The 24,702-nt window shown below is 40.1% G+C and overlaps 2 protein-coding genes and 1 non-coding gene across 5 annotated transcripts in view; 1 reads left to right on the top strand and 2 right to left on the bottom strand.

The window, feature by feature from the left end:
* PJVK (pejvakin) overlaps positions 1-24,702 on the bottom strand; it is a 40,581-nt gene that overhangs the window by 4,846 nt on the left and 11,033 nt on the right. For 2 of the 3 annotated variants that reach the window (XM_065927931.1, XM_065927932.1), the window contains exons 1-2: positions 1,147-2,665; positions 228-423 (exon numbers count right to left, since the gene is read on the bottom strand). In XM_065927931.1, the coding sequence (XP_065784003.1) occupies positions 228-423; positions 1,147-1,381 (431 nt within the window). In that variant the 5' untranslated portion in view covers positions 1,382-2,665. Of the gene's footprint in view, positions 1-227; positions 424-1,146; positions 2,666-24,702 lie in introns of those variants that run through there. The other variant, XM_065927934.1, reaches the window with a different exon arrangement.
* On the top strand, positions 3,314-18,919 carry PRKRA (protein activator of interferon induced protein kinase EIF2AK2). Its single transcript, XM_065931828.1, has 8 exons — positions 3,314-3,515; positions 4,046-4,215; positions 7,605-7,686; positions 10,128-10,206; positions 11,247-11,364; positions 12,740-12,834; positions 15,577-15,751; positions 18,256-18,919. Exons 1-8 carry the CDS (start codon positions 3,451-3,453, stop codon positions 18,411-18,413), a joined length of 942 nt encoding a protein of 313 aa, XP_065787900.1. The 5' UTR covers positions 3,314-3,450; the 3' UTR covers positions 18,414-18,919.
* Positions 23,601-23,673, bottom strand: TRNAY-GUA (transfer RNA tyrosine (anticodon GUA)). Its single transcript has one exon. It is a non-coding gene; the product is annotated as a tRNA-Tyr (tRNA).

Raw genomic sequence — 24,702 nt, 5'->3', positions numbered from 1 at the left:
CCAAAGCGATCTTGCAGAACAATTAAATTTTGTTTAAAACAAATGATTCTGGATATCTACACTTATCCAAAGTTTGAGTATATGACTAATTTGTAGTATTTCAAATAAGTCAAACAAATTACTCTAGTAAAATATAACTGGAATGTTTTAAACACTTTGTAATGAAGTTTATATAATTAAAATGTTTAAAGAAAACTTGGAAGTATATTAAGGATTATTATACTGACCGTGTAGTAATTTCCTTGAGTAATGTTGATACTTCCACTTCATGTTTGGTTACTACACCAAATGAAGCTTTTACTGCAATGGAATCTGATCCAGTAACATTAATCCCAACGTCATTCACAATATGGTTGCCTCGTCTTCCATAGAGTGAAACGTCTGATTCATCTTCATAATTCAGTAGCTGATAAGATGAAATACCTTTAAAAAAAGGATTCAATATTTTAAATGTCTTGAATTCGTCTAATGTAAATATAGAGTAATACATTAATTTATCATTTAAAACTTGATTACCCAATTGTTGAGAATGGTACCATCTCAAATCAAGATGAAAAAGAGCAATTCAATTAATTTGACAAAAGAAATAAATATCCAGAATACTTTAAACGAACTCAAATTTTCTTTCAGCCAACAGAACACTTAAGCATCAAGATCCAATGACTAGTAGAAAGAAAAACAAGTGTTTATAAGTTTGACAAAATGTCAATTTAATTTCTAAACTAGCCTGTTAATACATTTCAGCTTACCAACCATAATAAGAGAATTAAAAAATAAATGCAAATTAATTTAATCTCATTTAACTATGTGAGATAGGTAAGACTGAATAACAGCCCCATTTTATAAATGAAGAAATATATTATTATGCCATATTCTAAACTGATCTGATTAAAACAACTTATAAAATAACTAAAATTAAATTATACAATAAACTTATAAAATACATTTGAAATTATTCAATCAATAAGAGATTTGATACTATACAAACATTAAGCATTGTTAACATTATTACTGCTACAGTAATAAAAGTTGCTTTCATCAATGAAAATGTGTAAATATTACCAATGTAAGTAGCACAGACAACCTACATTTAGATTACAAATAATATACGTGAATGAGTAATCACGCCCAAACATTGAAACTTACCAGCTGAAATTTCTCTGTCTCCTAGAAGAATATCTTTCAGTGTAAAAGGTGTTGAGGTAAATTTATATCTAGGAAACAGAAAACATCGCTTCTTTTTGACCACCAGACTTAGAGGTTGGTATTTGTCAGCCTCACTGAGGCTTGGAACAGGAACTAATCTCCCTCCATCTCCAACTTGTTTGACAAAGCTCTTGGTAGCAGCAGCAAACATATTAATACTAAATGAAAATGTCATCCACTGCAATCCTCAGACAACAAATCCATATTTTCAAAGAAAATCAGGCCTAAAACTAAGCCTTGCCTGATTTTAAATATAATTGTACATGTAAAAAATACAAAGCATGGTCTCAGCAAGTAGCTTACCACGATACAATTCACAACACTGCCTCCCTGGTATGCTCAGGCAATGAATTATAGATTAACAGTGTAGAATAACACACTAAAAGCAAGTCAACTTGGAATTGCATCTATAATCCTAAAATATCCACAGAAAACTAGTCATCTTCAGACATCACCAATGTCCTTGAGGAGGGTGGCAGTTGATAGTGGTTTGCCAGGTTCGAAGGAAGCAAATAGCCCTTTGGGGAACAATACAACTTAGCCACTGACATTAGCCCTGGACACCATCTACAGTGGACCTAGTCCAAAGGGAAGTCCTTCACAAATCCATCATGCCAATATTGGCGACAGAAGAGTATTGTTTCTCTGTTCTAGTAAAGTGTATTCTTGGAACATTTCATTCATTTTTCCTTGTATGTTTACAAAACCAAGTGATTAATATAAAAATAAATTCACAGAATACAAGGAAACAACTGCATGCAGAACTTTATAAAATACTAAATGAAACATATTTACATGTAACTGCATCAACTCTGACTTAGGGGTTTCTTATCTTAAGCTACTACATAATATCTCTTTGAAATAAAGTCCTGCTGCATTTATTTTCTTTTTGTTTCACCATTATTATCCCAGTTACTCAACATTTAATGAGAGCAATATAAAGTTTAGGCTTGTTTTTAAGGAATTTTATGGCTAAAAATAAATTTATAAGCAAATCTGAGTGCTGAAATAATGTACTGCCATAGCTACGTGGATGTTAACATTCTGAAATAGTGGCTATGTGGTACTTAAACTAAGATATTCATTAAAGTATATCAATGAAAAGCAAATGATACACTAACATCTATACAAAGGGGAGGTGGAGGAAGATAAAAACAGGCTTAATTCAAGCCTCAGTCAGCTTGATTAGATTCCGGATAATTTTTTTCATTTGATCTCTAGTATCCAGGACTCCAGAGTAACAAACAAATAGTGTCTAATAATGTCGCTTCGTGTGAATCGAATTGTGCAAGGCAATCTCCAGAAACGAGAAGACACGAGTCATTTCTGCACGTGGCAAGCAAAACCCCTAGAAGCCATAGGACACTTAATGTCGCTGTCTGATCCCCAACAAAGGTGGTACATCCCAGGCAAATGCCATCACAACCAACATAGGTGTTCAGAAACAGCATTAATTAGAAGCGGTTCCACAGAAAAGCCTTCGTTTACTCCTAACGTGCCTTGCTGGGATCCGCTGGCCCAGCACTCACCAGGCGACAAAAGCCTGGAAGACAATGAAGACCACCCTGGGTGAGAGGCGCGGGTCTCCGGGAGCATCTAAACGCTGGGCTCCAGGACAGGAGGACCCACCCAAGCCCTCAGGAGCGGATATATTGCAAGTCTTAGACTTCGGGCCCGGGCCCGGGGAGGCCATTCTCCAGCAATTCTGCATTTGGAATTTTGAAATTATTTTCTTAACGTGAAGTACCCCTCCTCTTCCCCGTCCCTGTAACCTGGCCAAAAAAGAAAAAAGGTTGAGCTTCAGGCCTCACAGACTCCGAAGCTTGCCTGCCCGGCGACAAGCCTCTTTCTGGGCAGGGAATGGCTTCCTTTTAAGGACACAGAACTGCGGTCTCCCTGAGTCGGTGGGCCGAAGGCTGGGAACCGGCTGCAGCTGAGGAAACCCGGGTTAGGAGACAGGGCGGGGCCCGGCGCCGAAGAGCCCGGCCAGCCGGTGGGCGGGGCCGCCAAGGAGCGCGGCCGTGCAGGGACAGCAGGGGGCGTGGCCGGGAGCGGGACCTGCGCGGCCGCACCGAGGCTCCGCCTCCGGCCCCGCCCCGTCCCCGGGAGGAACTCGAGCCGTGAGGAGAGGGGAGGAGGTAGCGGCGTCGGCGTTGGATCCCTCCTCTCGGGCACCAGCCCACTGGGGAAGCGAGGACGTCGTTCCGCACCGCTTTTCCTCCCGCAAACCCGTCGCTTCTCGCCATGTCTCAGAGCAGGCATCGCGCCGCGGCTCCGCCGATGGAGCGCGAGGACAGCGGAACCTTCAGGTCAGTTTCTGAGCGGTCGGGACCGAGCCGGGCAGGGCCCGGAGTGGTGGGCAGCAAGGGGCGGGGGAGCCGGCTGTCCTGCAGCATTCTGGGTAAAGCCCCTTCCCGGCGCTCGCGTCCTAGCGGCTGCAGGCTGGCGGGCGGGCGGACCAGCGAGCGCTCTACCCCGCCCTCTCGGCCGCAAGCCGGCCGGGGACCCCGCCCCCCCCTGCGGCCTCGGGCAGCGCGGGATGGACGGAGGTGGTGAGCGGCTGCCGCGGAGGGAAAGGGGTTTGCAGGCTGGGACCTGGGAGGTGGCAACATCCGCCACACCTCTCGATTCCCCTGCGAATCCCTCCTACCCGCATTCAAGTTATCTCCTTTAAGACCTCCGCAGCGGGGCCCGGAGACTGGCGCGCTTCGCCAGCTCTAACCCTGTCCGACCGGTGCCTCTGGCGTCACCGGTGATGGCTGTTAAGACTAGTCTCTGATTGCTTCTGTTTCCCTCCCCGCTTTGACATGCAACGCACAGCTTTTTCTGGTTTTTGCAGTTTGGGGAAGATGATTACAGCTAAGCCAGGGAAAACACCAATTCAGGTATTACACGAATACGGCATGAAGACCAAGAACATCCCGGTTTATGAATGTGAAAGATCCGATGTGCAAATACACGTGCCCACTTTCACCTTCAGAGTAACCGTTGGTGACATAACCTGCACAGGTCTGTATTAACGCCATGACCATGTGGGCTGGTGGTCCAGACTTGGGTATTGCTTCTCAGTTCGGAAAAAGTGCCCTTTTTGCCAGAGACGTCAGTGAGGAGCAGTCTCTTCAAACTGATGCCTTTCTCAGGTCATTTGGACTTTGCAACTTTCTGATTCTCTCCCTAATTTTCTCTTCCCCAGATATCAAGAGAAGCTCAGAAACATACCCTAAGATCCTCCTAAGGTTCTTCCAAGAATTAGGGAGAAGCAGGAAAGGTTCTTGGAGCAGCCATAGCTGAATCAGAAGGTGCTGTCAAATTCCATAGGTTATAGCAGATGCCAGGGGGCATGACCCCAGAATTTTCTGACCCGCTCCCCTCTTTGTACGGACTCCTTTGGCACTCTGGGTCCATTGTACCACACTTGGTTCTGTATCCAAGCAAAATGAGGAAGGTGGAAGGCTCAACTACACTGCATTGCATAGTAGCTTCCTAGTTCCTGACACTGTACAGGTATTTTAATAAGATGTTATCGGCTATATTTTATATGAGGAATTAGGTCCAGAGAGATTATATGAAACATGCCCAAGGTCACATTGGCAGTGAAGTTTCAAAATTCAGATTATGGTCCTTGAGCTTCAGCAAATGATAACTGAAGTAGCTCATTTGTAAATGTAGACATTTTACTTCTTATGTATCTATTTAACTGCAAACATGAAATATTGAATACTAAATTTAATTTGGAAGAATGCCAAAAAAGAAATTCAGTAAGAAGGCTGAAGTTCCACCATCTGGTAGCCTGAAGGCATCATTTGTGTCCACGAAAATCTGGAGTCCGCTATTTTCATTGAAGTCCCTTTAAGAAAATTTTGAAGCTTTTTTGTCTATGTGGGGCAGGTGGAATGTAGTTAGATTCTAGCTGTAAATTTCTCATGTGAACGACAGACTCAACATTGCACTACTGCTTTAGCTGGTCTGTCTTTAAGTATTAAGTGAAAATTCAAGGAAAAGTAGCATTTTTCCCACCTCAGTGTGTTTTATGTGAGAGATTAACAACCTGTGGCCACGGCTTAGTCCCCCTACTCTTCTCACACTGTCCTATCTTCTATGCAAGCTTATCTACCTCCATGGTTTCAGATACTATCTAACGGCTAATAATTCTGAAATCTCTGTCTTTAGCCCAGGCGCAGTTACAAAACAATGCATCAGGCTGAGTTTGCTAGGCATTTTTGCTTGGATGACCCAAAGACACCTCCATCTCTCATTGTCCCAGACTGAATCCATCTTCTCTGTCAAATCCATTTCCCCTGCATTCCCCAGTTCAGTATAGGCACCACCATCATTGACTTGCTCACAGTAGAGATTTGAGTTTCACCTTCTTGATTCCTTCTCCTCCCTTTTTGTGTTGTCCGTTATGCCACCAGATCCTACTTTCTAAATATCTCTTGAATTTGCCTGCTTCTCTCATCTTCCTGTTGCTATTGTCTGAGCCACTTGGAATGTAGCTGCAATCTCGTAGCTGCTCTTTTAGCTTCTGTCTTGTGGTATCCATTTTCCACACAAAAACCAGAGTATTTTTTCTGGCATTCAAATCTGTTCATTTGAAGTATTCAAACTCTTAAAATCCATTCAGTGGTTTTCCCATCACCCTCTGGATGAATACAAATTTCTTAACATGACTGACAACCTTACTTTGCAAAGTGTGGTCAACAGCAGCCTTGCTATCACCCAGGCAGTTGAAAGAAGTGCAGACTATCAGGTCCCAGCCCACACCTACTCATAGTATGTGTTCTAACAAAATGCCCAGGCAAGTCCTAAAGTTAGAGAAACACAATTGAGAAGACTGTTCTTTGAACTCTCCTTCTGCCCTTCAACTCTCTGACCTGTTATCTCGAAGTCCCCTCCTTCAAGCTCGTACTGTCCCAGCAACTTGGGGCGTGAGAACACCATGCTCTGTCTTGCCTCTGAGCCTTCACAGTTGCTCTTTCTCTGCCTACAGTGCTCTTCCTATTCCCCCAGCGCTGTTTACCTCACTGACTTACTGATCTTTCAGATCCCTGTTTAGTTATCTCCTCCTTCATGAAACCTTTCTGAGTCCTTACTAAGAGTAGGGGAGCTACCCCTTCTGTAGGCTACCCTACAACCTGCACTTAGGCCCACTGTGATGCTTCATATTTCAGACATCTTTTTTATAGACAAAATCTCACACATTAGGCTGTATGCTTTTTAAGGACAGGGACTCTGCTTAGGTCTCTACTACAGTTATCTCTTGAACAACACGGTTTGAATTACACAGGTCCACGTAGATGTCAATCTGTTTCAGTAGTCAGTACTACAAGACCACACAATTCAGTTTGTTGAATCTGCAGTTACCGAGGAAGCTAGAGATGGAGGAACCACAGGTATGGAGGGCTGGCTGTAAATTATGCGTGAATTTTCAGTGCAGAGGGTCAGTGCCCCTAATTCCCACATATTTCAGTGCAGAACGTCAGTGCTCCTAATTCCCACATTTTTCAAAGGAGTACAGTATCCATAATACCTATGTGAATGGATAAATGAGTGTGGTTTCTGTGTTCTCTGATGCTTGAGAACCACACCTGACATTTATTCCATGTGCTCTTTCTTTCCTCTACATCAGAGGAATGGATATTACCATCCTGACACAGCTTTGGACAGGTTGTCAACACCTAGTTTGAACTCAGAAGGAAAAAGACTGAATTTATAATTTACTTGTGTGGTTGCTTACTGATATTAGGCCTCAGTCTCGGTGATTAATAATCAGGCCTGGTCTCTTATACACCCTTAGCTACCCATGTAAGGGATACAGATTGTATGAAAGACACATAATGTAATCTCTCGCATTCTCTATACAAACCTTTCCCCGCTGTATCCAACAGGTGGCCAGTGACTGCTTAGCCAAGCAGAGGGGTTTCATCCAGTATAGGAGGGCCTGTTAGAGTAAAATGTGCACATTTTTCTGTTCAATAATGTTGCTGTAAATGCCTCCTTTAAAGAAAATTTTTTGCTATAGAAGAATTTGCTCTCTAGGAATAATGGAAGTAAGTTACCTTTAGCACACATAGAGACAGTCTACTGTATTATCATTTTATGTAATAAACATGTAAAAAATAGACAATAAAGATTTTTGTACAAGTATACTTAGAATTAAATACTTAGCACTTTTAAAATCAAAGAGATTTTTAATAAATTAATTTTTGTGGTATTTTATTTCAATGTATAACTGTATGCAGTGTATGTTTTTATTACCTAGTGTGTATACCTAGTGTGTATATATAATACATGTAGTGACTTTGTTTTGTACTATGCAAACCTCTATGCAAGCCTCACATGTTTTCAGCATATAAAGAGTTCTTTTTGTTGTTTTTTTTTTTTTAACCTTAATTCAGGTGAAGGTACAAGTAAGAAGCTGGCGAAACATAGAGCTGCAGAGGCTGCCATAAACATTTTGAAAGCCAATGCAAGTATTTGGTGAGCTAAATTTCTTTGTATTCTGCAGCTCAAAAATATCATGGCTGAGGTAAGATTAAAAGTTTGAACGTGCTCACAAAAGCCACAAAGTAAATAGTTGGTAGTGTCTAGCTCTATTAATAAAATTCTATCTCCTTGTGAAGATCTGTCATCTCCTAAAGACACTTTATCCATAAGAAATTAAATCCAGCTCTTTTTAGATGACAGAGAAGGAAATGGCACTGCACTCCAGCCTTCTTGCCTGGGAAATCCCATGGACACTGGAGCCTGGTTGGCTACAGTCCAGGGGATTGCAAGAGTCAGACATGATTTAGCAACTAAACAACAACATTATTAGATGAAGGTTCTCATAAACTAGGTTTTTTTCTTTTTTCCAGATGAGGTACAGGAGTAGAAAACCAGAGTGCTTCTGACAAATATCTTACTGTATTAAGAGTTTTGTTCCTCACTGAAGAAAACAAAAGTGTGAGACAGAAAAATGTCAGCTAAAAGTTCTCTTTTAGAAATTTGAGTTTGTAAGGAGACAAAGAGATTTCCTTCTACTAGAGAACATATACCAAATATAAGAGGATGCTAAATGGCATGTTTATTCTTGACATATCTTTCCAAAATAAATGTTATCACATTAGTTGTTTTTGGAAGGAGCACTGGTCCTGGAGCATCTCTTGTATTGTAAAGTGGTGTCTTTTGGTTTCTAATGGGCACATCCAAGAGGAGCATGTCTTGCCTTCGAATTCTTCCCTTTTCATGCATTCAAGTATACTTGGGAGTGCAATCTGGTATAAGTGCTTATAGCTGACAGCAAAGGTCTATGAGAAGTTAGGATGGGTTTTTTTTGTTTCCCAGCCCTAACAAAATTTCTGTTTAGGGATATGTTTAGGTTCTGCTGCAGTGTTCTTCCTGTGTACTTAGTAGTTCTAAACTGTTCAGGTTGTTTAGAACCAACCAGTGAAAGCTTTGGATCTCATAACATGATATTTGATTCTCTAGGGTCATACATTATAACTGATTTATGCTGGTTTTCTGGACATGCCAGATGGCATGGTGGGTTTTAGATTTTCTCCTTGCTGGTGATGGCCATGCCATTTTTCTGCAACCCAAAGGTCAACTCAGAGTGTTGCATATATTTGTAGAAATGAACATACAGAGTGTCCTTTCTGCACACAGGCACTTTGTCCGCAAAAAAAGGCTAATAAACTTTGCTATATATTTGCGCTTCTTGACAGATAAGATGGAAATTACTAAACTATAAGTCAGGCCTAAAGTGGCCTGATAGGATAAAGAGACTTTATCACTTCTCCATCACAATTATTTCTGGTAGCTTCAGTGTACAGCCTTGTAAATGAATGTTTGTATCTCATCAGCCTATGTAACCAGCCTATGAAATTCTGGCAGGTAGAAAAGAAACTTAAGTAAGTGGCAATGACAACCTCATTGGTAATGGAAAAAATGACTAGCTGCCAAGGTAGCAGTAATCTTGAAATGCAGCTTGTTCCACGTTAGACACCCATCATGCACGTAACTAGTAAGTTCACACTACTCAGAAGAGGTTGTTCTCTTTTTCCTTAATCACCGTCCCTACATGTTCAAATCAGATTCATGTCAGCCATCAAAAAAAAAAACCAACCCCACCTGCAGTTCAGGAGATGCAGATTTGATCGCTGGGTCAGGAAGATCCCCTGCAATAGGGAATGGCAACCCCCTCCAGGATTCTTGCCTGGGAAATCCCACGGACAGAGGAGCCTGACAGGCTACAGTCCATGGGGTTGCAAAGAGTTGGACACAACTTAGAGACTGAGAATACATGCGTAAATCTTAGGAAGATTATCCTAGCGTAGAGCAGATAGTAGATCAAGCCAATTCTTTCTTCTATAATTGTCTGGATGAAAAAGCTACATTTATGATCTGTATGGTTTACACTGTTGAGCTAAACGTCCTGTTAGTCTTCCCTTTTTGTGTGGTTGTAACAATGGTGTGTTTATTTAAATACACTTTTTATTGAGCATCTGTTTTATATAAAGCACAGCAAGGCTTATAAATGTAAGTAATACATAGGCCCTACCACCAAGGATTTTACAGTCTGAACAGGAGAGAGGTATGGTGATGGATAGACAAATAGCATGTGTTTGTAATAGTGTACAACTTAATGGTAAAATAATTGTTTAAGAAAGTATCAAACCAAATGTTACTGTGGTTCAAAGAAGGGAGAAATTATGTCCCATTGGGGTAAAAGAATAGGCTTCTGAGAGAAAGTTGCATTTGAGGTGTACCTTGGCTGAGGTATAGATCAGATTCCCATAGAAGAGGTGGGTGAACAGGGTATTCCATGTAGAAGGAACGCAAGCGCAAAGGCATGGAGAGCTAAATAGAATATGCTTATCCTTTATTTAATAATTTGGGGAAGATTATTTTGTTTTATAACCCTTTATAAAAATGTTCAGCTTTGCAGTTCCTGATCCCTTAATGCCTGACCCTTCCAAGCAACCAAAGAACCAGCTTAATCCTATTGGCTCATTACAGGTAAGTGCCACAGTTTTACCATATTTAACTTTTTGTCTCCTGGAAAAAAATGTCATAATTGTTGATATCATAAGGGCTAAGAGAAGGAATTAATATCTTAAAGATTAGGTGGTACAACATTTTGTGTTCCAAGTTAACGATCATTAGTTATTAAAGTGCTAACTTGAAGTTATTTTCATATTTATTTACATTTTGGATTTTCTTCCATATACAGTATCTGCCTTTGGTCTGTGGAATTCTCATTTGAGATCAACAGGACCTCAGTGCACATGGGTAGAGTGTTTTATATTTTAAGAATGTTTCTTGCCACTCTTGTGACAAATCTCTTTCTACTTCTGTTGAGACAGAAGTCTATAAAGAACCCAAACTGATTTATCTAACACAGGACAAGGGAAGTCGTCCGCTTACTTGCTTATTCTACCAAAAAATATATTCAGCTTTGAGTTTCTGCGTGGGAACGTGCTTCTCGCAGATTATCCATGTGCTCTGTTGGACAGCCCCCCTCCCTGTATCCAGCCAGTCGTCTGGCCTCTCTCCTGCTCTAGGAGTTTTTCTGTAGTTTGCTTCCCGTCTTTCCTCAGTCTCATCCAGTGTGTGTGTTTGCTCTCTGCTCCTCACCTGCTCTTGATCGATGCAGTCAGTTAGGCAGCCATGGGTGTAGAAGGTTAGTTAGGAAGAGACTTTAGGGACTGAGGGCCGTGAGACCTGTAACGTCCTCTCCCATGTTCCCAAAGAGGGTGAGAGTAGCGTATCCTTCTGACCTCTTCGATAACCAGCTCACTATACCTTAACGGAAGAGCACCATTCACAGCAGGAAACTGCTTCAGTTTTGGGGTCGTGGGCTTATAAAATGTAAAATGCAGGAATATCTGTGGGGAATAGACGACCTTCTCTTTTTTTTAATAAATACTGCAGAATATCATTATTCTCTGCAAACATATAAATAGAAATGGGATCAAAACCATGAGAGAAATATCATTAATGTGATTGAGCCATTGCATAGTAAAAATTACTACTAAAGGCTCATCTCGATTTTCTAGGAATTGGCTATTCATCATGGCTGGAGACTTCCTGAATATACCCTTTCCCAGGAGGGAGGACCTGCTCATAAGAGAGAATATACCACAATTTGCAGGCTTGAGTCATTCATGGAAACTGGTATTTGTTTCTTTCTACTCTGATACAGTTGAAGACCTTTGAAATATTTTGAGAGGATGAAAAAATTTCTGCTGTGATTTCATCTCAAATACTTCTTTGGGGGAAGCAAAACTGACACACTCCTAGTCTACTGTCTCTAACTTTCTGCTGTTGAATTTATTAATAAGTATAAATAGTTGCCTTAAGAATACTTATACTTCTTAATTTGATTTTTTTTTAAAAATCATGGGTTGGTAATGGAAATACAAATAAATAATTGACTCTTTAAACAGTCTTCATTGATATAATACGGACTTAAACATCATTTTGGAGAAAAAAGCAGTAGTAAATCTCTTGGAGCTTCAGTAGCTGTTCTAGAAGACAGAAGGACTAGGAGAAGATTACATTTAAAAACAAGATAATTGATAAGAGGCTGCGGCTGCTTCTAAGTGGTTTCAGTCGTATCTGACTCTGTGCGACCCCATAGATGACAGCCCACCAGGCTCCCCCGTCCCTGGGATTCTCCAGGCAAGAACACTGGAGTGGGTTGCCATTTCCTTCTCCAAAGAGGCTGATAGTGAAATAAAAATAAAGTAGAATTTAACCTTTTGTATTATAGCAACTTCAATGTTGTAAAGGCCACAGATTATGAGGGAAAAAGTCACTTAATAAAGTTCTCCTAAGGATTTCTATTTTAATTTCTCGAGCATGTTTTTATCATTTTAAAAGTGGCTTGAAATGAAATTTTAAGTTGGCTAGATATTAGTCTGAAGTACTAAGCAGCTGTTTGCCCCAAGAGGTAGTGTGGGTCAGTGCAGGAAGCCCTGAGCTAGAAGCAGAAACCTCACCTCTGTTCTTAATGCAGTCCTTGATTTGCAAGGTTAGGCAAATTGCTTAATCTCCATGCCTAGGCCTGAGTTTTTAAATCTCTAAACATGGAAATAGGTTATATTTATGGTATCTTTCAACTCCAGCCTCTCCTATGCCCTTCTTATTCATGCCGAAGAAATTCCACATAGTTATCTGTGTGCAGGAGATGATAAGCTAGAAGCAGACATTGAAAGATGGGAGATGTAATTCAAATCTACCTTGGTAAATTTGAATATTTTGTCAGAATTAAACCAAATAGGGTTCATTAAAGCTAGACATAGGGAGATAAATCTGTTGAAGAAAAACAGAAAGTTTAACTATTAAAGATAAACTGCTAAAGAAATGCCTTCAAAAATGTAAAAATTAATAGTTGCATGAAGCAGAACAAGTAAAGATATACTTTTAAAAGTATATAAAAACCATGAGATTGTTCTCTGATCAAACATAGTACTTTAAACATTTGGTCATTCTCTGTGGACACTAATTTATTTTCTAACCTACTACTTTCTTTTTTTTCTTTATTTAGGAAAGGGGGCATCAAAGAAACAAGCCAAGAGAAATGCTGCTGAGAAATTTCTTGCCAAATTCAGTAATATTTCTCCAGAGAACCACATTTCTTTGGTGAGTAATGATCAGGGATCTGTGATGTTAATGTGATTAAACTTGTGTTGCTGTGGGAAACTTCTATAGATTTCATTTTGTACAGGTATACTACAGAGTTGCAGTTTTTCAAAAATCTCTCAGCTCTTGGGTAATACACTACCCCAGTTTTTAGCTGCTTGCTATACGTGAGCCAGAGTCACAGGGGTGGCCAGGAAAGAGAGCTTGGGAAGCACAGTCAAATTCAGAATAATATGGTTTTTAAAGATGGTAGGTCAGTAGTGCTGTTTTTGCCTTCAGATTGACATTTCACTCCCATCTCTTGATATCCATTCATTTATCCACTCAGCAAACATTTAGGAAAGTCATAATATGTGCCCAGATTTATGCCAGATACTGGTATATAGTGAATAAGATAGTCTCTGGCCCTAAGGAGTTTGCAGCCAGCCTACCGAGAGAGAAAAGAACCCTACAGACTAGGCCTTACAAGGGCTTCTTGGGAACATAGAAGAAGGATCCAACCAAGATAAGGTTTCAGGAATACTTAACTAGAGGAAGTAATATCTGAGCTGAGACCTATAGGATGACAGCACTGAAAAGAATTCCAGAGAGAAGAAAGACCATGTACAAAGACCAGGAGTGAAACACTTTATGTGATCCAGAGTAATTTTGGGTGGCTGGAGCATTGAATTTGGAGGGAGGGAGTCTCAAACAATGAGGCAGGAAAGGTAAAGAGGGATTGAATCTTGCAGGAAGTACTATGTTCAGGAGATTGAACTTTATCCTGAGGGTAGCGTAAAGTCATTAAATAAATTTAATATAGGAAGGACAGAATCTAATTTATACATTAGAAGGGAATGACTGGCTGCATTATGGTGGATGAATGAACATTAGAATCATAGAGACCTGCTGTAATGCTGTTACAGAAAAGCAGATGAGACATGATGGTGACCTAGACAAAGGTAGTAGCAATTGAAATGGTCAATTTAAAACTTACTTAGAAAACTGAAGTGAATGGGGGTATAATAACTGGATGTAGAGAGTAGGGAAAAAGGAAGAAGTAAACAGTTTTAGCTTGGCAGCTACTTAGATGGTGGTACCGTTCAGTAATATGGGGAACACAGAAGGTGAGTAGGGTTTAAGGGGGAGCAGATAATGAGTTAAATGTAGGATATATTGAATTTGAAGTGTTTGTGGAGTAGCTAAGTGAAGATATTGAGTAGGCAACTGGGCATTCAGATAGAGAGCATAAGAGATTGGGTTACACAAAATGTAGGTAGGTATGTATGATGGTCCATTATCTGAGAATAGGATGTTAGGTACAAAATGAGAAGTGAAGACTATAGGAGTGTCCTAAGCTTATGATTTAAAAAAAAAGGGCTCGTTCTGTAGGAAGCAGTGACTATATCTAGGTAAGTAATATAATTTTGGTTTCACTTTTTTAATAGAAAAATATAAAACATTGCATTCATTTCTTTTAAGACTGGATCAGAGATGACACCACAGTCACAAAACAGTTAGATTGCAGGTGAGTTCTGTTAAATCTTCAAGGCAGAGATAATCTTCAGTGCTGTTAAAACTCTTCCAGGCAATATATACAATGTGAGAGAAATTTCTATATAAATTTGTTTAGGACCACAAGGGTGTTTCAACATTGCTAAATCTATTGCTATAATTAATTACATTAATGGGTCAAAGAAGGAAAACAGTCCTCTCAATAGATGCCAAAAAAATATTGGGTAGTCACTACTGATAAATGCTTCTAAAATATCCCTATTGTGCTTTAAAATATGTACCTCAGGTGTTCGATCCCTTGTCAGGGAACTAGGTCTCATCCTGCATGCCACCACAAAATTGAGGATCCTAGGTGCTGCAACGAAGACATGGCGCAGACAAATAAATATTTATTAAGAGATTTTTAAAAAATTAAATCTATACCTCAGGAAAAAAAATTAAAATCTTGGGTACATGTTTATGTGTTATATCCATTCCCATTAATTTCAGAAATGAGGCAAGGATGCCCACGGATACCATTTTTTTAAACCTTGTTCTAGAAGTATCAACCAGCATAACCAGAGAAGAGAAAACAATAAGAGGTTGGAAATAAGAGGAGATAAAAATGATCGTTAACTACAAATAATATAATTGTATCCCTATAAAGCCCTAGAGAAAAGCTACTAGAAATAATAAGAGAATTCATCAGGGTAACTGATCAAAAACCAATACACAAGATCAATAGCTTTCTCATTTCTGTGACAAAGGTCACCACCAGAGTAATTAAAAATAAAAAGTTGAAAATTATTGCTTCTGGAAAGTGGACTGAAGGTAGGTATGGGGACTGTTGCTTTTATAATTCTATATTACTTGATTTTTTGTTATCTGTGTATTTTGAATAACAAAATTTATGAAGCTTGATAACACTGAAATTTATATTGGAATAGACAGAGGATACGTATAGATGCCAGTCCATATAGGAAGATAGTATGTGACATTGTTCAAGGGTCAGCTGCATTTGCAGATTTATTTATCATGCTTTTAAATATGTTATACATATTAACAAGACCGTTACGCTATACAAAAGTATTTTGAAATCCTTCAGTATTTCATTGCACATTCTTTTTTCTTTAATATTGTGTTGTTTGATAAATGTGTGAGCTTATTAGTGCTGTCTAGTTTGAATTGGAAATTCAGATTGCTTAACTAATATTCATAGTAGCGTTGGAGCCCAACCCAAGAGTCTTAATGTTAATCTCTGTTTTTCAGACAAATATGGTAGGGCATTCTTTAGGTTGTACTTGGCATTCCTTAAGGAATTCTCCTGGTGAGAAGATCAACTTGCTGAAAAGAAGCCTCCTCAGCATTCCAAATACAGATTACATCCAGCTGCTTAGTGAGATTGCGAAGGAACAAGGTTTTAACATAACATACTTGGATATAGGTATGTTTTTTTTTCCTTTGGCTTGACCCAAAACCTGTTTCTTTTCAAAATATGTTTGACAAACAAAATGTCTATTATAATAGAGGATTCTAACTATATACAGTTAGCAGAGTGGTAATATATATCACTGATGTATCTCATTCTTATAAAGAATAAAAGGAGATAACATCTGTACAGTTGTAATAATAAACAACAATAGCAAAGATTTATAGAGTTACTGTGTGCCAGACACTGTTCTAGGGACATTACATATTTCAAGTTGCAGAATCCTCAAACTAATCCTGTGAAGTACATTCTATTATCCTCAGTTCAGTCACTCAGTCATGTCCGATTCTTGATGACCCCATGGACTGCAGCACGCCAGGCTTCCCTGTCCATCACTCACTCCCAGAGCTTGCTCAAACTCATGTCCATTGAATTGGTGATGCCATCCAACCATCTCATCCTCTGTCATCTGCTTCTCCTCCTGCCTTCAATCTTGCCCAGAATCAAGGTCTTTTCAAATGAGTTAGTTCTTCGCATCAGGTGGCAGAGTACTGGAGTTTCAGCTTCAGCATCAGTCCTTCCAATGAGTATTCAGGACTGATTTCCTGTAGGTTGGATCTCCTTGCAGTCCAAGGGATTCTCAAGAGTCTTCTACAGCACCACAGTTCAAAAGTATCAATTCTTCGACCTTCAGCTTTCTTTATAGTCCAACTCTCATATCCCATGACTACAGGAAAAACCATAGCTTTGACTAGACAGACCATTGTTGACAAAGTAATGTCTCTGCTTTTTACTATGCTGTCTAGGTTGGTCATAGCTTTTTTTCCAAGGAGCAAGTGTCTTTTATTTCATGGCCACAGTCATCATCTGCAGTGATTTTGGACCCCCCAAAAAGTAAGGTCTGTCACTGTTTCCATTGTTTCCCCATCTATTTGCCATGAAGTGATGGGACTGGATGCCATGATCTTAGTTTTCTGAATGTTGAGTTTTCAGCCAACTTTTTCACTCTCCTCTTTCACTTGCAACAAGAGGCTCTTTAGTTCCTGTTCACTTTCTACCATTAGACTGGTGTCATCTGCATGTCTGAGGTTATTGCTATTTCTCCTGGCAATCTTGATTCCAGCTTGTGCTTCATCCAGTCTGGCATTTCTCATGATGTACTCTGCATATAAGTTAAATAAGCAGGGTGACAGTATACAGCCTTGACGTACTCCTTTCTTGATTTGGAGGCAGTCTGTAGTTCCATGTCCAGTTCTAACTGTTGCTTCTTGACCTGCATACAGATTTCTCAGGAGGTAGGTCAGGTGGTCTTGTATTCCTATCTCTCTAGGAATTTTCCACATTCTGTTGTGATCCACACAGTCAAAGACTTTGGCATAGTCAATAAAGCAGAAGTAGATATCTTTCTGGAACTCTATTGCTTTATCAGTGATCCAACAAATATCAGCAATTTGATCTCTAGTTCCTCTGTCTTTTCTAAATCCAGCTTGAACATCTGGAATTTCTGTTATCTTAGCTATAAGTGAAGAGAGTAAGACAAAGAAAGGTTGAGAAACTTGCGTGAGATGACATAGCTGGTCAGTAGAGCCAGGTTAGAAGAAGAGTCCCTGCCGGTATAATATCTGTTAAACTAGCCCTGAGGGACAGCTTGACAAATAAAAAGGTAAACTAGCCCTGAGGGACAGCTTGACAAATAAAAAGGTAAACTAGCCCTGATGGACAGCTTGACAAATAAAAAGGTACCCACATTTCTAGGACAAATACCAAGTTTGTGGGGGCCGGGCCAGACATCTCTCTACTTTATCACTGTGTTCCAGTTCTGGGAGATAAATAGGGACAATTTACAGCTTTATTTCATCCCAGCTATCAACTTCTGTATTTTTTCTAGCCCCTGATCATTCAGATAGACAAATGTGGACAGATTGGAAAGCAAGTCAGCGTAGATTTTCTTTTAATGCAGTGGATAACTGGCTAATTTGTGTGTTCATGTGTGTTCGGTATCTTGATTTAACATCAGTATTGTAAGTGAGGAACTTGATATCCCTTAGCCCAGAGTCAGTGACTCGGGGGGAGCCTAGCTCATCAGAGCTACTACTACTGAGAAAATAGGGTATTTAGGGGCTGAAGGAACTTCTGATTTTCTCTGCTACTTTGGGATTGAATAATGAGTCAGGTGCAATGTCCTAATATACTGGGGATGATGTAGAACCTGAGCATTAATGCAGAAAGATGATCAGGAAAGGTGGTTGATTAAGAGACCATGCATTCAAAAATATTTATGAATTTGGGAAAGGGAAACCTGAGATGATTTTTAGAGAATGAATTAATGATGACTTTGAAACGCTTTTTACTAATTTTAAGAACTAAATGGTTCTTATGACTAGAGAATAGCACCTGATAAGTGGAGTAGCAAATAAAAAGGTGCTTGGGGAGAGGGACAGTAACAAAAATTGTTTTTACAGAAACTCTGCTTTCTCTGCATGTGGCATTAATCACCACGTTTGAATGTGTCATTGCAGAAGAACTGAGCGCCAACGGACAGTACCAGTGTCTCGCTGAGCTGTCCACCAGTCCCATCACGGTCTGTCATGGCTCAGGGATCTCATGCAGCAGCGCGCAAAGTGATGCAGCTCACAATGCTTTGCAGTATTTAAAGATAATAGCAGAAAGAAAGTAAACCTGGAACAACTGAGAAAACCCCTCAGTAGCACCTAAGACGTTCCCCTTTCAGCCTTTCCCAAGTAAAACATTTATTATAATGTTTGAGTTTGTGTGTTGGTTTTAAATCTCTTCATAGATTCCATCAACACTTCAGATTTAATTATCTCCTAGTAGTTGTTACTAAGATGTTTTTAATGGCTTCAACTTTGTATTGGTATATTGTATTTATAAACTTTGTACCATAAGCAGAGTGTAGCACCCATTTTACAATACCATGTACATAGAAGGGAAAAACTGCATGTTTGTTGTTGTTGATGATGATGGTGAAATAAAACTGCTAGCAACAGTCTTTACTACTGGTGCTTAACCTCTTTGCACAAGGCTTTGAAAGGGATTTCAAAGGAAGCCCCTTAGAATTAGTGTTCAGGAATGTGCTAACAGGTTTTAATTGAACGCAGATGTTTCAGAGAACAGGATTGGTCTGTGTATTTGAATCCATGTAATAAAGAGCTGTTGTTATAATGGGTTCTGTTCATTTTATTAAAGTACTACTGACTCGACTGTGGCCCTGCTCTTTTCAGCCATTTCTATTGAGTAACGTTATAATGTGGATACTGTGTTCTTTGCATATCTCTAGTTTACTTCTGAAAGTCAAAGGTAAAAAAACCAAGCAAAACTTTACAAGTATATATGTGATGAATCACGTCCATATTTTCTCTAGTCATACACAGTACTGTCTTTTGATATAACCATTCATAGATGAATTAGTAGTTGAAAAAGCATTAGTATTACTAAAACAAAACTTTCCAGTGCGTTCAATTCAGTTACAAGAATGTTTCAAACAAAACAGTGAGTGCTTAAAAGGTTAGGAAATAAGTTTCATGAGCCCATTTTAATTTTGCCTTTCATGTTTTCATATATCGCCTAACACCTCAAGTCTGGCATCTGTCAGTACCAGCTGGTAGTGCTACCTCTGTAGATTAGGGAAAACCTCAGAGAGGGAGAGAGCTCTCAGTGATGAAGGTAGCTTTTGACAATCTCAAGTGTTAATCTAGCAGAAAGTATGCAACAAATGTTTTTCTGTCTGAGAAAAAAAAGTAATCCTATCCTGAGTGCAATCCTTTGAGAATAATAAACTATCTAATAAAGGGAAAACAGTATGTGTAACTTATTTAAAGCTCTAAAGAGCATTTCACTTCAAATTATAAGCCTTATACATCAGTTAAAGGGTTTTAGGCATTTGGGGGGGGGTGAGGATAAGGAACACACAGACTGGAGACAAAGTTTAGCCATAAAGCAGAGCTTATGGGTCATTAAGATTGGATTAGCCTTGGGTGTTCTTTGATGTTCTGGAATATAGAGAGGGCACAATGAACTCACTCTAGAGACAACTCGGACTCCTGCATGGGAAAATGCTCATTGTGGAGAGAACAGGTTGTGGAGAGTTTTCATAAGATGAAGAGGATGAGGTGCAATTGGGGGAAGAACAATGTAGTTGAGTTCTTAAACAATCAAGTGTATTGATAAAATTAGATCTGTGTAAGTTACCCAGAAGTCATATCCTTCCTTCTGCTATGATTTCTTTGCTTCTGGCTCTGGAGGAAGCAAGCATTCTTCAAGCTAGCGTTCAAATGTCGCCTCTGTCAGACTGTCCAGTGTTCTAGGGAGTTAGCTGCACCATCCGGTGTTCTTTAACTGCATTTTGTCAAGGCTCGTAACCAATCACCATTAACCATGTAGGTGAGTGACTGGAATAGGCTGACACAGGCAACTATGCCTGTTGTATTAGATGCATCAGTAGTGGGGAGACGTGTGGAGTTTATGCCTAGTTCCAATGGGAAAGTCACAATGCGGATGCCATTCTAGATGATCATGCCATCTATAGTGGAGAAATAAACACCTTTCAACAAACAGTTGTGATGTGTTAGTGTACCCTGATAGAGATGGAGCACCTGATGATGAGATGCTTGGTAACCATGTCACCAAAACCACCAATAATGAGCTGGGTTCTATCTGTCCCATCAGGTCATAAGGTTGGGTTGAGTCATGTTGCAATCCATTGTAAAATGGAAGCTACATCTAGGATCAAACACAAATATGGCCAGAGGGCACAGAATGCTATGCAAGCAGGCAGGCTGGACTCCCGTGTCACCCACCACTGTTGCACCAGTACCTCCTCCTCAGTTCACACCTGTTGCCAAGGATCCTCTATGGCCAACTGATGGAAGAGAAAAATGCCTGAATTTGACTCATGGCTGGGTAAGGCCTGTACATTGTAAAAAAAAAAAAAAAATACATGATGGTTATACTGCAGCCCACAAAGGGGTGGCCTTGAAGGTTAGAGATGAGCCGAAATCCTCTAAAAAGCACAGAGTTTCAGGCAGTACACCTTGGCATCTATTCGTGTGGGAGGTGGCCCAAGATTAGAATACACTTCGGCAGTGGCAACTGGCATGACCAGTTGGCTTGGAGCCTGAAAAGAAATAGACTGGAAGATTGGGCAGCAGCAGATCTGAGATAAAGGTATGTGGACAGGCACAAAGAGGGGAGATCTTGGTACTACAGGAATCCATGATGGAAGGGCACCCAAACAACCAAGTTGACATAATGACATCAGTGTCTGGGATGAACATCCATTTAGCAGGATTGGAGTTGACCCAGTGGGATCGGTGCCCACCTACCAAGGCTGATCTAGTTTCACTCACTGTTGAATGTTCATCCTACCAGCAACAGAGACCAGTGCTGAGTCACCAATCCTTGAGGAAACCCCTCAGTCACTTGGTGGCATGTTGACTCACAGTGGTATCAGGAGAAAGATGATGATTTTCAGTTGTAGCCCCAAAGCCAGTTTCAGTGTTAGGGACTGTAATTTATTCTGCTTTCTTCTAAGGATAAATGGATTCAAGCAATGCAAGGTACAGGCTGTAGTGAACACTGGTCTGTCACCCAATGCCACTTTAGGGCTGAAGGACTTACCCCAGTTACAGAGTGTGCTGTAGGCAGGTGGCCCTCAGCCGTCATCAGAACTGATTACAAAATGTGTAGCGCCCAGTGCCAGATGACAACATAGGGCTCCTTGGCCAAAAATCAAGAATTTTAAGACAGAGGCAGCAGAGTGTTAAACCAAGTGTGGGGTCCTGCATGACTACATGAATTGCATCTATCTGAAGCCAATTCTGGTGATCAACCCTCTTCAGAATGGCTTCACTTGAAAAGAGCCACTGCATGCAAAGTCAGGTCCCCCTTCCTGGGCAACCTGCCTCCATTGACTGGTCAACAAAAACCTCATCCTCTTGCTCCAATCTGCAACAATTCCAAAGGGCCCACCAGCTTCAGAGTTTTCTAGGGGTCCAGCTAACCACTTTGTTGAGACTGTATCACAATCCAGCTTCTCCTCCTGTCCAATCCCAATTTATTATCCCTTCTACAGATGGTGGCCCTCAAAGAATCCCCTAAAGAAGCCTCTGCCACTGTCTCTTCCTCAGAGTCTGCTCCCTATAGAGCCCGACCTGAGATACACAGTTAGAGTTCAAGGTGAAAAGATAATAATAGGAAAATAAGATCAATCATGTTATTTATATGTAAAATTACAACTCTTACCTTTCTCTTTGGATCATATATCTTTTGCTTTTCATTAATTTTTTTTTTTTTTTTTTTTTTTTTTTGGCAGATCTGTGTGGTTGGTGTATGTATTACTTCAGTGGCAGGGCATACCTGAATTTTGAAAAGACTTTTCTTTACATCCAAAAGGATATATAGGAAATGAAATAGAAATGATCCTAATTGGAGAACAAAGCCTACTGTGAGTAAGGCTACATCTAGATTAACACTGCACTTAAAGAGTCAAAGGACAGTTAAAAATCATGGAAGAGTCCATATGAGTTCTAAAAAGTAGAGAGAGACACCAACTCTGAAAGCTTGTGAGTATTGGAACTAAGGGCTTCCCAGTTGGTGTTAATGGTAAAGAACCGTCTGCCAATGCAGGAGACACAGGAGACGTGGGTTCAATCCCTGGGTCAGGAAGATACCCTGGAGAAGGAAATGGCAACCCACTCCAGTATTCTTGCCTGGAGAATCCCAGGGACAGAGGAGCCTAGCAGGCTCCACAGGCTTGCAAAGATTTGGACATGACTGAAGTGACTTAGCACATGAGAACTAATAGAGTAATATTAATAGAGTAGAAACAATAAATTTATTTTAATGCATTAAAGTACAGTTTACCGGAACATTTTACTAACTGGACATCTGAGAATTATTGACAGATAGGAGATAATGATGACTTCGCTACAGATAAAGCTGATACCAGAAAAGGAAGTTTGGTCTTGTGGGAAGATAATAAACCTAGTCTTACATTTATTCTACTTAATGTACCATTTCCTGATTTTTGCATTTCCCTTTGTGAATTTGTTTAGGTTCGAACTTATTAATTCTAACCATCTACGGAGAACAATGCGTAATGAATATCTGGCAGCTCCTATTCAGAGAGGTCAAAGTTGATGGATGCGTGTGCTGGTGGGCTTGTCTGAGCTGAGGCAAGAGGGGGCACCATGGAAAGAAGACCAGAATAGGCTAGTTCTCCTTCCTGTGCTAATCAGAGTGAATGGACAACTGCAATGTATTTGTTGCATTTTTTGCTAGTAGATATAACTGAAATTTGGGAAAAATTTACATGTATCTCAGGGGGGGGGAAAATGGCATTAAGACAGAGGGAAACTATTTTGAAGTACACAGGCTAAAACCAAAGATAGACGTGGGCTTAATGACATCTCCATTATAAATTTTTTTATGAGATGAAAAAGTTAGAGCACATGTAGGTGGTAGATTAAACATTGAGAATTAGTAGATTCAGTGCTGGATGCTATTATAGATATTTGTCTTCCTATTCATGAGCTTGTACCTTCATTCCACTGCAATCTCCTTTATGGCCAGATGGGTGTGTTACTGTACAATATTTATTGATTTGAAATTCAGAAATTGATAGGAGTATCACCTATGCCTGATTTCTTGGAGTGTTTTAATTTTTGCTCTATATTTCTAATGAATAAAGATTGATTTCAATGGCAAAAGAAAGCCTCTGCTCAGATGCTCAGCCACGTCCGACTCTTTGTGACCCCATGGACTGTGTCTCAAGAGGCCCCTCTGTCCATGAGATTTTCCAGGCGAGAATACTGGAGTGAGTTGCCATTTCCTTCTCCAAGGGATCTTCCCCACCCAGGAATTGAACCTGGGTCTCTCGCATTACAGGCGAATTCTTTACCAACTGAGCCACTGGGGGAGCCCCAAAAGAAAGCATAGTAAGAATTTAATATTTCCTGTAAATAAATAGTACTTGAGCAATAAAGGACTTAAGTAAATGCCCTCTTTTCACTGGCCAGTGGTAGGACAATGATAACGTTTAGTACTCATCAAGAATACCAACTCCTGTGGTGGTGCTTCTGTCCTATCCACTATTTTCTGCTTCTAAGCACTGTGCTAAGAACACATTTATAATGATCTTTAGAATTTTAAAGGATAAAATACCCAGACTTTATTAAGGACTTACTGTGCTTCCTGACACTAGACAAAACATTTTACACATGTATATATAAAACCATTTTTCTGAGAAGCCACACGGTACAGTAATTAAGTGAGGAGTTCTGCAATCAGACTACCTAGGTTTGAAATGTGTGATTTTGGAGAAGTTACTAAATCTTTCCACCCTCAGTTTTCTCATCTCTGACATAAAAATAATTGACTTCTGTTTCCAACATGAAAGAGTAACAGATCCAGGTCAATGCTCCCTCTGTAAATAACTATGAAAATGGACAAAAGACGCAAGGCAGGTGTTTTCCAACACTGGACATCAGCACAGACCGTGAGCCTGAGAGGCGAAACACATGCAGTAAGCCCAGGGGCACGTTCTAGACGGTACGTGCAAAAGATTTGATTCAACTGACTCAGTAAGGAGGGACTGGTGAGATGCCCTGCCCAGTTCAAACAGCATTTGTAGAGCTAGGGTATTTCGTTATGGGAGAATGAGATTGGTGGGTGAGATACAAAACTGTTTAAAGCATAACAGGGGCTGTCTGTTCCACTAGACAGACATCTGCACTTTTGTCAGGAAAAAAAGTCTACAAGTTAACATGCATCATCACTAAGTCTGGAACCTTACATCTAGAATAAGTAACAAGGGTCTTTCCTGGTGGTGCAGTGGTTAAGAATCTATATGCCAATGCAGGGAATATGAGCTCGATCCCTGATTTAAGAACTAAGGTGCCACATGCCGAGGGGCAACTAAGCCCCTGTGTGCCGCAACTACTGAAGCC

Source organism: Muntiacus reevesi, chromosome 3 (genome assembly GCF_963930625.1).
Source record: "Muntiacus reevesi chromosome 3, mMunRee1.1, whole genome shotgun sequence".
Lineage (NCBI taxonomy): Eukaryota > Metazoa > Chordata > Mammalia > Artiodactyla > Cervidae > Muntiacus > Muntiacus reevesi.
The sequence above is the reverse complement of the archived record's forward strand: the minus strand, read 5'-3'. Positions and strand labels throughout refer to the sequence as shown.